Source organism: Tamandua tetradactyla, chromosome 2 (genome assembly GCF_023851605.1).
Source record: "Tamandua tetradactyla isolate mTamTet1 chromosome 2, mTamTet1.pri, whole genome shotgun sequence".
In the NCBI taxonomy this organism is placed as follows: Eukaryota; Metazoa; Chordata; class Mammalia; order Pilosa; family Myrmecophagidae; genus Tamandua; species Tamandua tetradactyla.
Window position 1 is genome coordinate 183,970,875 of NC_135328.1, and position 13,887 is coordinate 183,984,761.

At 45.7% G+C, this 13,887-nt stretch overlaps 1 protein-coding gene across 23 annotated transcripts in view; it reads left to right on the top strand.

Annotated features, from left to right (window-relative positions):
- The window catches only part of SCMH1 (Scm polycomb group protein homolog 1), a 209,013-nt gene extending 203,223 nt beyond the window's left edge, over positions 1 to 5,790 (top strand). For all 23 annotated transcript variants that reach the window (XM_077150072.1, XM_077150065.1, XM_077150070.1 and 20 more), the window contains 2 exons: positions 3,351 to 3,493; positions 4,598 to 5,790. In XM_077150072.1, the coding sequence (XP_077006187.1) occupies positions 3,351 to 3,493; positions 4,598 to 4,723 (269 nt within the window). In that variant the 3' untranslated portion in view covers positions 4,724 to 5,790. The remainder of the gene's footprint in view (positions 1 to 3,350; positions 3,494 to 4,597) is intronic.
- Positions 5,791 to 13,887: the final 8,097 nt, after the last annotated feature.

A 13,887-nucleotide genomic window follows, 5' to 3' on the forward strand; every position in this document is an offset into this window, starting at 1 on the left:
ATTTCTCTTCGACTGTTTGCTTTGGGTTTGGTTTGCTGTTCCTTCTGTAATTTCTCCAGGTGAGCAGTTAAGTCTTCAATTTTTCTCACTCTTCTTTTTTAATATACGCCTTAAGGACAATAAATTCCCCTCTCAGCACTGCTTTTGCCCCATCCCATAAGTTCTGATATGTTGTATTCTTATTTTCATTGGTCTCTAGATATTTACCAATTTCTCTAGCAAATTTCTTCTTTGACCCACTGATTATTTAAGACTGTGTTGCTTAATCTCCATATATTTGTGAGAGTTCTTCTAGTGGCTATTAATTTTCAGCTCCATTCTTTTGTGATCAGAAAAAGTGCTTTGAATCATTTCAGTCTTACTAAATTTATAAAGACCTGTTTTGTGACCCATCATATGATCTATCCTGGAAAATGCTCCATGAGTACTTGAGAAGAATATATATTCTAGTGTTTTGGGATGCAACAATCTATGTATATCTCTTAGGTCTAATTCATTTATCATACTACTTAGCTTCTCTGTTTCCTTATTGATCCTTTCTCTGGTTGTTCTGTTTCTAGAGAAGAGTGGTGTGTTGAAATCCTCCACCATTATTTTATAAATGTCTCTTGTTCCCTTCAGTTTTTCCAGTATTTGGAGCTCCACAGTCGTCTCTTGCCTGGATTATTATAGTAATAATAACTGGTCTCCCTTGCTTCTATCCTTGCCCCCCTCAAGTCTATTTTCAACACAGACTGTCAGAGTGATCCTTCTAACTGTAATTATAAACCTACCTTACATCACTTGGAAGAGTCAACAGTGTTTCAGTAGCATACAAAGTCCTCTGTTATATGCACCACCACTCCTAGCTCCCCCCATTATTGCCTTTGGATGTCGTTTCCTACCATTTTCTCCCTCATTCATTCTGTTCCAGCCAATCAACCTCCCTGCTAAGTCTTAAGCATGTCAATCAATACTAGTCACTCTTCTCAAGGCCTTTTTGTAATTCCGTCTGCCCTGGAATGTTCTTCTCCAGATATCTCATGACTTTTTCTTCTTTTCCTTTAGGTCTTTGCTCATAGGTCATCATTTCAGAGAATGTCTCCTGACCACCATATAAATTAGCATCTTCTGACCACCTGTCCTCATGGAGTAGGCTGACAACACATAAATGTGTATGTGTGTGTGTGCGTGTGCGTGTGTGTGTGTGTGTGTGTGTGTGTGTGTGACATTCCTAGCTCCTGGGTAGAAAAATTAGCTAAGATAACCTAAGGACACACTTGTGCATCTACATTCTCTCCCTATATCTTTTCTCTCCTCTCCAGAATCTCTGCAGTTCATTTCTCCCTTAGTGTCACAGTGGACTTTTAGGGCAGGGAGAAAAGGCTGGCTCACAGAATCCTCCCAGCTTCCTGTCTAGTTTAAAAAAAAAAAAAAGGCCATGGGAATTCTGTGGCCCTCATCAACTCTGCTCCAGCACACTTCTCTCCTGACCTGGTCAGTCCCCAACTACAAATTGAAAAGTCTTTTCACCAGAGAACAGGGTCTAGACTAGACTGGGCCAATCCAGGCAAAGCGTGCTTTGACTTTTAGACCTCATACCCAGAATGAAGGAAAATTGGAGAAGATTCTTAGCCTTTGCAGGAGATAATTGAAGATTAGACCCCTTCTACTTTCACACACGTGTTTCACCTCTACCACTTAGTAGTTGCATGATTGAAAGCAGGGTCACTTGTTGTCTCTCAGCCATTTTGGGGGCATCTCCTAGGTGCTGAGTAAGGCATTGACTCAAGACAGGTATCATCTGATAGAAGAGAGAGAGAGAAATATACAGAGCTATTACATAATGTGACCATTCGTTCATTCATTCATTCAGCAAATGTATTTAAATGTCTACCATGACAGACTAGACACTGTTCTGTGTGTTGGGGATATACCAAAAAACGAAGTACATCTATAGGTGGGAGACAGATAATAAGCTAAAACCAAATAAATGCATGAAAGCATTTTTGTTAGCAATGTGTGCTGTGAAAAAGATAATAAACCTGGAATAATTGGATTCGAATGACTATGTGGGGAATCAAATACTTTTATTAGGAGGCCACAGAAGGCCTCTCTGAAGAATCAGTTTTTGATATGATACCCAAATGTTGAGAAGAAATAAGACACACAGAGATCTTACAAAAGAGCATTCCAGGAAGAGGACTTTGCTAGTAAGAGGATAAAAACTTGGCTTATTTAAGGAATAGAAAGAAAGCTAATGTCTCTGGAGCATGATAAGGAAAGGCATGTGAGATGAGATCAGAAAAGTAGGAAGGACCAGGTGATGTAATACCTCATGGCTGTGGTAAGGAGCTCCAATCTCACTTCCAGTGGAATGGGAGGCCATTATATTGGGGTTTTTGGAGAGGATTGACATGATCCAGTTATTATTTTTTTAAAGGTTGCTTTGGCTATTCGACAGAGAACATATCACTGAGGTGGTATGGTGGAGAAAGAATAGGTAGAGAATGAGCTATAACCAAGAGATATACTACATGCTTTGGGAGACCAATTCTTTGGGGGCTAGAATCATAAAAAAGCTGGTCCTTGAAGCTGGGATCTTCTTAGTTAAGTTGGAGTTTTCCAAAAGAAAAAGAGAAAATGAAGAGAGAAAAGGGGACACATTCCAGGAAGAGGAGATAAAACATGCCAGGAGATCTGTAACAGATGAAGATCCAAATATACAGATCCCAAATCCCACAGGGGAAATAGGAGGCGCTCTGTTTGAGCCCAGATTGAGATAAAAGTGCTAAGCAGAGCACTAAATTTAATTTTGAGATTCCCAGTAGCCAAGGCAAAAGTTGTTTTCTGCCTTTGTGTGCCGGGCTGTGGCAAGGTGAGCTATTCTCCAGGCCTTGGAAGAGTACCTAAGGTACTACCCACCACTTTTTGTTTTCTTTCTAGGCCCCCAAACCTGGGCTGCCAGTGTCTGTAGAAATGGTCCCCAGAGGCAATGCAGAAACAGCACCACCCAACAGCCTCCACTGAACCCCAGTTAGTCCCCTTACCTCTTACTGTTTCTTGTCCCATATTCAGACTCCTGAATCACAGCCTCAATGTAAAATTCCTTCTGACCATTTCCAAATATCCTATCTCTCCTTAGAGAATAAGGATTTGACTTAAGAAGAGTCTCAAGGCCCTACAAGCCCTGTGTAGAGAGACCCCTCCCTCTCTAGCCTCCTACTGGTTCCTCTGCTCATGCTCCAGCACTGCTGTGATCATCACCACTAGAGGACCATTGACACATGCCAGGGAAAGTGTGGGAGGGGGTGGGGCTTACAAACAGTTTTTGCCCATTATGGTAGGGGTTCACAAACAGTTTCCTGCAGGATCGGACCGATATCTGGAAAGCCGGGATGCCTCTCGACTGAGTAGCCAGGACCCCTCCTCATGGACAGTCGAGGACGTGATGCAGTTTGTCCGGGAAGCAGATCCCCAGTTTGGACCTCACGCTGACCTCTTCCGCAAACATGTAGGTGCCCCTGCCTGCCCTCTCCCATGTTCACTGGGAATCTTGCTTCTGCAATTTATAAACTGTTAAAGGGAATTAGCTGTATGTTTTTTTCCTGAGCACATGAGACACCATAAAATCTTAGAAGTTGGGTCTCAAACAGACTTCACCAGGCACTCCTTTAGTGTGGAATCTGGTTCAGCCACAGCCCTACTAATTGTGTAGCCTGGGTACTCAGTTCCGGGGACAGGGATCTCTTTTTCCAGGAGCACTTGCTCTCCCCTCTGCTACCCTCATTGTTCGTCTCCTGTCAGAGTCATGTTGCCCTACCTGGCCCTGACTTTGATATTGGGCATTTCCTAGGCATGAGAATCAGAGGCCTCAATTGAAAGTGGCCCCTAAGTCTCCAGCTTCATCAGTCCCCCACCCTCTACTTGCCCCTCTGTGAGCCTCCAACATCTCTTCAGATGACCAGTTAGGTCCTTGGACATAATCCCCCTGCTGTGACCACACTCCTGATATGGAGTTATAGCCCGTTTCTCTATAGCCCCTACTCCTTTGTGCTGTTCTGCTCTTCAGGCACTTAGAACAGGCCTACTCCCTTTCATTGATCGTTTAATTCTCTCACACTGGTTGGATTTGGACGGTGCCCTTAGATCAGGCCTGAACGTTTCACATCTGCTCAGTAGGTGCCTACTTTGTGCCTAGCTCACACAGAGGGTTCTCTGTCACTCAGGAAATATGATAATTCATAGAATAATAGTCGAGGATCATTATAAAAATAGTCTATGATATGTGACAGGTACGATAACTAGGAGGCTTGCTGGAAGAGACGGGATTGAGCAGAACTTCAGGGGTTTGGGAGGGTGTTGGAAACTGCCTCTCAGGCAGTACAGACAGGAAAAGGGCACAAATAGTGTGGAGAGCCTGAGCTGGTAGGCTTAGAAGTCGATGTTTGGAAGAGAGGTGGTGGGAAGTAAAGGTAGCCTTCAGTGTCCTAGCAGATTGATTCAAATCCGTGTGGTTAGCATTTCCTGTGTGGCCTTCAATCAGAACCTGGAGTGGTCAGACCACCCAGGTCGCTGATGGCTCCTCCCTGCCACCCCACTTCTGTCCCACCTCCAGGAGATCGACGGCAAGGCCCTGCTTCTGCTGCGCAGTGACATGATGATGAAGTATATGGGACTGAAGCTGGGGCCTGCACTCAAGCTCTCCTACCACATTGACCGACTGAAACAGGGCAAGTTCTAAGCAGCAAGACACATCCTTGACAGTCAAGTGGTCGAGCAGATGAAAGGACTCTTTCCCCAGGAAAGAGGACCATCAGCCTACTCCTGGCCACATCCGTGGGATTCAAGGCTGCCTCAGGACTCCAGGAGGATGTGTGGAGCCACTACTACCCCTTCCTGCCATGATGTGTCCTTCCATGAAGGACCAACAAGTGGAGAGTATGAGGCCCAGGGCTGGTGCTGCTCTTCCCCTCAGCCCTGCCTTGGCTCTCAGGTCCCTTGTATTTATTCCTCAAGCCTGGCCGGCCTCTCACCAGAAATCTAGACTGGATACTTTCCAAGTTATGGAGGAAGGGGCCAACCCCTGGGGCCTCAGAAGACAAGGCTTGGTCTCCTCACCACCTACTGGGCCCAGTGTGGCATCCCTTTGCCCCACAGCACCTGCCTTCTCTCACCAACCCCCCAGACTCCAAACTGATGGTGCAAACCTCTACCTTTTTTAAAAAAAGATTTTTTCTTATTGTTAACTTATTGTTTCTGGCACTTGGGCAAACCCTCTAGTTCATACTCCTTGCCCTGGAGACCGGGTCTCAGGAGGAGGAGACTGCCCTGCCGTGGCCCCAGAGAGACTTTGTCCAGATAGGCCTGGCCCCTTTTCAGAGGACACCCCCCCCCCGCCCCTAGGCACTTGTTCTTTGGAATAGACAGACCCATAAAGCCTTGACCGCATCACTCAGCATGGGGCGGGGCTCCCTTCCATCCTCCCTTCCCTTCCTCCATGGGACCCTCTGCAGCTCCAGGCCTCATCTGTGGGAATAGGAGCCTCTGTCCCACCCTGTTCTTAGTCTGTCCCCACTCCAGCTCTTTGCCCTGGCCAGAATTGCTGCCGAAGAAGATTGGACCCAATGATTTTAGCCAAGAAGGCCCTCAGATGGATGCAAACAGGGGTCTCCAGGAAGGAGTCTGGCTCCACATACTCTGCTATCCATATGCTTCCTTTTAAGCAAGTGAGCAGCACAGATGCCCCTGCTGCCATCTGGACTTATTTTATGTCAATTTGTTTATAAATAAAAACCAGTATAGCTGTCAGTGCCTTTTTTTTTTAGCCACATGGCAGCCAAATCACTCTGCTTCCAAGGGCAAGTCACTCCTCTTCTCTTGGTCTTAGTCTTCTCGTATATAAAATGAGGAGCTTGGATAAGATGATTCCTGAGGGTTTTAATTCCAGAAGTCCCTGAAGAACAGGCAATCTGCCAGATGCACACTGGGGACCCAGCAGTGTGTAAGCCCCCTGGGAATAGCATGTAGGAGTCCAGTTTCTGCCCTCAAAAGGCTTCACTCTGGTGCATCTAGATAGCAGTCAGTACAGCAGCTACAGGAAACCAGAGAGAGAGAGAACAATATTAGAGTCAGCTTCTGTTAGGAGTCTCAATAGCTGGGTCCATCCTCATCCTTCTGGGGTGAGGAGAGATACAAGTTGCCCCAGCTGAGCTGGGCCTGCACTAACTAGGGGCCAGGTGTTCAGGTCCAGGACTGCACATCCCTGTTTGAAATGGGGGTGTAGGGGACACAGTATGTAACCTAATAACACCAGCAAACACTTTTCTCATATTTAGTATGTGCCAAATGAACTATATTACATGAACTGTCTCATTTAACATCACAGTAGGCCTATTCTGTAGATGAGAAAACTGAAGCTCAGTTCACATAGTTAGAAAGAACGAAAGTAGGCATTTGAAGCCAAGCAATCTGACTCCAAGGCCAAGTTCAAGGCTCTAGCCAGTCCATTGATTTGCTGTGAAGTTTTGACAGGCTCATTTCCCTTCTATGGGCCCATCTGACTATGAGGGCTTTGGATGAAGAGATTGAGGACCCTACCAGCAATGGCCAGTGACTGGTTCTGACATCATGGCTAACTTCTAATGCCTTTTCCACTTGGTTTTGTTCCTAACCAGGGTCACCAGTGAAGCAGCCAGGGTCAGAGCTGCCAAACCAGAATAGGCACCTATTTTCCTCAGACTCCTGGACATTGGGGTCTGGTAGGGTTGTGCTCCCCATCCACGGTACTCCCAAGGAGAACCTTACTGAATCCTAACAATGAACTTCTGGTTGTACCCTTTACCCAAGAGACAACGGGGACTGAATATATAACCCTATTTTGTAGGCAGCCAGACATGCTACAGGGCAGGGCCTTGTAGAGCAAAATGGCACCCACTCACACTGTCTCATATACTTTATCTCTTTTATAGAAGGATTAATTTTTTATCTCTTTTTATACGTATATGAATATCTTTGTATTCTTACAAACAACCCCGTAGAATAACTACCATTTCCCCACCCCCATTTACACCCACCCACCTAGACCCAACTAAACAGACTCAAGAATCCCACAGGCTACATTGGACATCACGTTCACTTTGAAGACAGACTGAAAAGAAGCCTGCCAGCAGGAAAGCATGAAGCAGTCCTCTGCGGTGGAGGAGGACTTGCAGCGGCCAACAATCATCCAGGAGCTATTCTTGTTCTCTAGGTGACAGTTCAAATGCAAGGGAACAGAAATATCGGGGAAATAGGATTTACCTTAACTTAGACGCCCCATGCCCCAAGGGAGCCAGTATCTCTTGTAACAACTCCAGAGGCATAGCTTCCAGGGTCCCTACAAGGAGCATACCCAGTTGAAATGGTCATTGCAGTCAGGAAGCCGAAGGTTGTTGCTTTTTAGCAGGTGTTTAGTGGCTCATTAACAGAGAACTCCAGGTCCAGATGATTTACATTCTGGGTCATTTTTACAATGAGTCAAATTGCCTTGAAACAATTGGCATTCCACTTTTATCTGGTTTCCAGGGTAACAGAACTAGAAACGTAACCAAATGTCAAATGCTTTTACAGGAAAGAAAAGAGTTTACTAACCCTTGCTAATACTGCCCTAAATTCTGAGGTCAAAATTGAATGTTACTGAAAAACAAACAAAACCTTCAACTTCTGACATTGTTTCACGAAGCCAAGTCACCTAATAGAGTCATCTAAAGGAGCTAGACTGGTTGGTTGCACGCAGGCCCAGTGCACAACTGCTGTGATTCAGGAGAGACCAAACCGCTCCATGTGGTGGGAAAAGCATATGGAAAGTGGGACTTGGATGCTTGTCCTCATTAATGCTGATGCAGAAGAGCATCCAGAGGAGGGAAAAATAACAAGCAGTTCCAGGAAATGACAGAAAAGTTCAGGCTTCACTTAAGACTGATTCCAGGAAAGGTCTTGGCATTTTTCCAAACCTCTCTGCCCCCTCCCCAGTTTTGGCCCTTCCCTGCCTGCTGACCATGTAGTGCATGTCACCTCCCCACTCTGCCTGTATTGTCCAGGCCATTTGTCCTGAGGAATGTCCATAGCACTCCAAGCTGGCATCTCTGTGGACTTCCAAGTGGACACTTTTCCTGCCCTCACACTGAATGATATGATCCCTCCTCAGGTAGGACCCAAAGTTACTTGGCCTTTCTGGACCACTGTCTCTTCTTTGACCAAAGATAAAAATGTGGAAAAACTTGCTGAAAAGAGTCCAGACACCCCTTTTTGCAGCCTCTTACCCTAATAGTCAACCTCAAGTCTTTAGGTCTGGCCAGATTACCACATTCCATCAGAGAAGTTCCACATCCTCAAACTTTCAACCCAGGGACAATCATAGCTGGGCAGACATCAGAAGTGTGTGTTTGTGCCTCCAATACCAAAGCTACTACAAATGCTCACAGAGGCCTACAACCAAGAAGAACCCAATATACAAACACAGGGCCAAGGCCCTCCTAATCTCAGAGAAACCATATAGATGGGTAGGGCTGCACTCTTTCAAAGGTTGCGTAGGAATCCACGGGATGGTTGGGAGTATGCAAGAGAATGCCCAAAGTAATACTGACGTGGCTCAAGTCTAATGCTGGAGGAACACGGACCCAGCATGGCAAGGCTGCATCCGCAACACTCCTCCCAAGCATTGCCTCTTCTTTAACATTCTTGTCCTCTCCCACATAATGGCAGCAGACTTGGTCCCTGCACTCGGGCCCCTTCCCTGACTCTCCACCCCTTGGATGCTCCCACTGGCCAATTAGCACACACTGTGATCCAGGAGCTGGGATCCATCCCTGATGTGGTTTCAGAGTTGTGGCCATGTGGGCCACCAGGTGGATTGGCGAAGAGGGGGAGTGTCCATCCTCGAGGTAACATCAAAGGAGGCCATTCCCCAGCATCCTCTGCCCCTCATCTTTGGGCCTCCTGGGTTGTTGTTTTTTCTGATGTTAAATGAGGTTTGTGAAGAAAGTCACAAAACCCAGTTGAGAGGACTGAAAAGAGAGTGGCTGCTTATCACACCACACCCAACTCTCATCTGTCCCTGCCACCAGCTGCCTGCTGAGCGCTGTCATACTGTCAGAAAGCCTCAGACGCTGCAAATAAGCGTACTGGTTTGCTAAACCTGCCGGAATGCGATATACCAAAAAGGGAATGGCTTTTAAAAAGGGAATTTATTAAGTTACAAGTTTATGGTCCTAAGGCCATTAAAAAATCCAAACTAAGACATCCAGGGAAAGATACCTCGACTCAAGAAAGGCTGATGGGTTCAGAACACCTCTGTCAGCTGGGAAGTTCACGTGACTAGCATCTGCTGATCCTCGTTCCTGGTTCCATTGCTTCCAGCTTCTGATGCCAGTGTTCTCCTCTCTAAGCACTCATGGGCCTTCACTTAGCTCCTCCAGGGCACAACTCTGGGTTGTGGCTTGCTTAGCATCTCATAGGAAAGCACATGGTGACATCTGCTGGACTCTGCATCTCCAAATGTCACTGTCTAGGCATCTGTTCTCTCTGTTGGTACTCCAGGCATTTCCAAGTGTCTGTTTCTCTGTTGGCTCTGAAGCAACTTTCTTCTCTCCAAAATGTCTCCCCTTTTAAAGGACTCCAGTAAACAAATCAAGACCCATCTTGAATGGGTGGAGTCACATCATCTAATCAAAAGGCCACACCCACAGTTAGGCATGTCACATATCCATGGAAATAATCCAATCAAAAGATGCCACCACAAGAATTCTTGATATTCTCACAAGTAGTGGGGATAACCAAAGCAATAGGCTGAGCCCCCAGTGTTGGGGTTTGTTCATATGAAACTTAACCCCATAAAGGATAGGTCAAGCCTACTTAAAATTAGGCCTAAGAGTCACCCCTAAGAGAACCTCTCTTTTTGCTCAGATGTGGCCTCTGTCTCCAGCCAACAGAACAAGCAAACTCACTGCCCTCCCCCTGTCTACGTGGGACATTATTCCCAGGGGTGTGGACCTTCCTGGCAATGTGGGACAGAAATCCTAGAATGAGCTGGAACTCAGGATCAAGGGATTGAAAAAACCTTCTCGACCAAAAGGGGGAAGAGCGAAATGAGACAAAATAAAGTGTCAATGGATGAGAGATTCCAAACAGAGTTGAGAGGTTATCCTGGAGGTTATTCTTACACATTAAATAGTTATCACCTTGTTAGTCAAGATGTAATGGAGAGGCTGGAGGGAACTGCCTGAAAATGTAGAGCTGTGTTCCAGGAACCATGTTTCTTGAAGATGGTTGTATAATGATATAGCTTTCCCAATTTGACTGTGTGATTGTGAAAACCTTGTGTCTGATGTTCCTTTTACCTACCTTATCAGCAGATGAGTAAAACATTCGAAATAAAAATAAATAATAGAAGGAACAAATGTTAAAATAAACTGAAATGCTAGTGACAAATGAAAGGGAGGGTTAAGGGGTATGGTATGTATGAATTTTTTTCTGTTGTCTTTTTATTTCTTTTTCTGAATTGATGCAAATGTTCTAAGAAATGATCATGGTGATGTATATGCAACTATGTGATGATATTGTGAATTACTGATTATATAATGGAACAGAATGATCATACATTAAGAATGTTTGTGTTTGTTATATTTTTAAAAGAAATTTAAAAATTAATTAAAAAAAAAGATGCCCCCACAACTCAGTTTATCATATCTCCATGGAAACAATGCAATAAAAGTTTCTATCCCACAATATTGAATCAGTATTAAAAGAAAAATGGTGGCCACCATAAGATTGGATCAGGAAAAAGGATTTTCTGGGGTACATAACAGCTTCAAACTGGCACATATTGCAATACATGTCTGTATTTAACAAATATTTTGTAAATTTATTTGGTACTTACAATGAAAGACAGTTTTTACACACATTCCCTCCACACACACACAAAAATGACATAAGGTTATTAATAATTCCGGAGTAAAATGCACTACAGTGGTTTAAAGAGATTTCCAGTAAAAGTGGGAAAAAGTTTTGGCACTCCAGCCAGTTTGGACAATTTTATGCAGAGCAGCTGCCCTGTAACAAGGCCTCTAGATAAACAGGGAGGATGCCTCTGGTGAAAGTCTTATTTCCTCTGTCAGTGTGTTTCTCCCGTGCCTTATACACAACTCAACATGCCTGGAGTTAGCAGTCTCAAGATACATAGAGCCTCAGCTTTACAGTTGCCATGAGAGCAGCTAATGGCAGCATCGAGAAAGGCTTGATGGAGAAGAGGCCTTTCACTGGAGGCAGGGCAAGGCATGGAGTACCAGTGAGAGCCAGCTTCTGTACCAATCTGAGCTGTGGTTGCAGAGATGAGTCAGATCTGGCTGGAGGGTAGGTAGGAGAGGACACTGACAGGGCCAGGGGCAGGTGTAACAACAAGCATGGGAAATGTGCAGGTCTTAGGTGGGGAGTGAAGCATTGTACCCTCAGAAGACCAATAAACACAGTCCAGTTGACTGCAGCTGAGGGGTGGCTTTCCCAAGAGGAGGAGTGGGCAAGGAAATAGTGCAGTCCATTTTCAATCTCCTGGGCATCCAGGAATGGGATTTGTACTCACTCTTAGACCAATAATAACTTCACCAGAGAGTCCCCTCACTCTTCTTCCAGGACAGCCCTCCAAGAATAATTCTAGCCAATCTCCCACCAGTCTGCAGGGAGTTGGGTACCTGCCTGCCCATCACCTGCTCCAAGGCTCTTCCCAGTCACCTCCTGCCTACTTCTTAAAGCTTCTGGGCTAACACCAGGCTAGGGAGGAGGGACAGAAAAAGCAAACTTAATCCTGGCTCTCAGATATCACTGAACCTGTAGGCCTTTGGCCAGGGCCATCCTCTGGAGACCCCTGCTAGCCAGCTCTCCCCAAAGCCTCACTCTGCTACCATTTTGCATCTTGGACCTCTTCCTTGCCCCTCCACCACAGCCTTCTTTCTCATGTTCCCCACCCAAATTTCTGCCTCAGTCCCTGTGGTAGTTAGATTCAGGTGTCAACTTGGCCAGGTGAAGGTGCCCAGTTCTGTTGCTGTGGATATGAGCCAATGGTATGTAAACCTCATCTGTTGCTGATTATATCTGCAGTTGGCTAGGAGGCGTGCTTGATTTTTGATTTTGGATGTTTGATTTAATTGGCTGGATGCTTAAATGAGAGAGCTCAACATAGCACAGTCCAAGTAGCTCAGCATACCTCATGTCAGCACTTGCAGCTCAGCCCAGGCCTTTGGAGATGCAGAAAGGAATCACCCCGGGAAAAGTTGTTGGAACCCAGAGGCCTGGAGAGAAGGCCAGCAGAGATCACCCTGTGCCTTCCCATGTAAGAAAGAACCTCAGTTGAAGGTTAGCTGCTTTTCCACTGAAGAACTGTATATTAACTAAATAAATCTCCTTTTATTGAAAGCCAGTCTGTCTCTGGTAGTGTTACATTCCGGCAGCTAGCAAACTAGAACAGTTCCAAAGGGAAACGAAAATCCAGTAACATCTTCATAATGGCTACTCACAAGAAAGGCAGGCTTCCACCTGTCAGTCAGACAGCTATTGTCTTCCCCAGTGTGAAACATCTGCCTTTGTTCTCTACCCTCCCTCCTTACCCCACCCCTGTCAGGACTTCTGGAAGCAGTGTGGCTAAGGGTCTGCCTTACACCTGCATAACGAAAAGCACTCATGAAAGGGCCTTCCCCAAGAATAGATTTCTTCATTAATAGAGGCATGTGTGTCACGGTTCTAGTTTGCTAGCTGCCAGAATGCGATATACCAGAAACGGAACGGCTTTTAACAAGGGAAATTTAATGAGTTGCTAGTTTATAGTTCTAAGGCCAAGAAAATGTCCCAATTACAACAAGTCTATAGAAATGTCCAATCAAAGGCATCCAGGGAAAGATACCTTGGTTCAAGAAGGCCGATGAAGTTCAGGGTTTCTCTCTCAAGTGAAAAGGCATGTGGTGAACACAGTCAGGGCTTCTCTCTCAGCTGGAAGGGCACATGGCGAACACGGCATCATCTGCTAGCTTTCTCTCCTGGCTTCTGGTTTCATGAAGCTCCCCGGGAGGCGTTTTCCTTCTTCATCTCCAAAGGTCACTGGCTGGTGGACTCTCTGCTTCATGGTGCTGCAGCATTCTCTGCTCTCTCCGAATCTCTCATTCTCCAAAATGTTTCCTCTTTTATAGGACTTCAGAAACTAATCAAGACCCATTCAAATGGGTAGAGACATGTTATCCCCTAATCCAGTTTAACAACCACCCTTAACTAAATCACATCAACCAGGGAGATGATCCCATTACAGTTTCAAACATACAGTATTGAATAGAGATTATTCTGCCTTTATGAAATGGGATTTATATTAAAACATGGCTTTCTTAGAGGGCATAAATCCTTTCAAACCAGCACAGGCACCTATGTCTTGATCCCTGTCACATAATGGGTAACGACCCTGCCCTTGAAAACAGATGGCAATGCATGACCCGTTCTTCAGGGCTCTTCCTGACGGCAGCCTCTGTCTCGGGCACAGAGAAGAACCTGGTATCAGGGAGTGCCTTGGAACCAGCCACATGCTTTCTGATTCATCTTGGGAACTGCTGGGCCCTGTCATTGTGTAGTGGGGCCTGGAGTTGATGACAGAAGTGGACCTGGGGACTTTGGACTAAGCAGTGGGGCTAAGAGAGAGGGATGGAAATGGGGGACCTGTGTATAAACTGGGGTCTGGAGAGATGTTACCGAGGGAGGGAGTATGTCTTCAGTCCCCAGATTCCGGAAGCTACCAGAGGGAGCCCCACAGCCAATCTGCTTAGAGGGTAGGCAGCTGAATCTGCTTTGCATTGTTGGGGTTTTTTTGGGGGGAGGGGGTTGTAGGGGGGTGTTTAA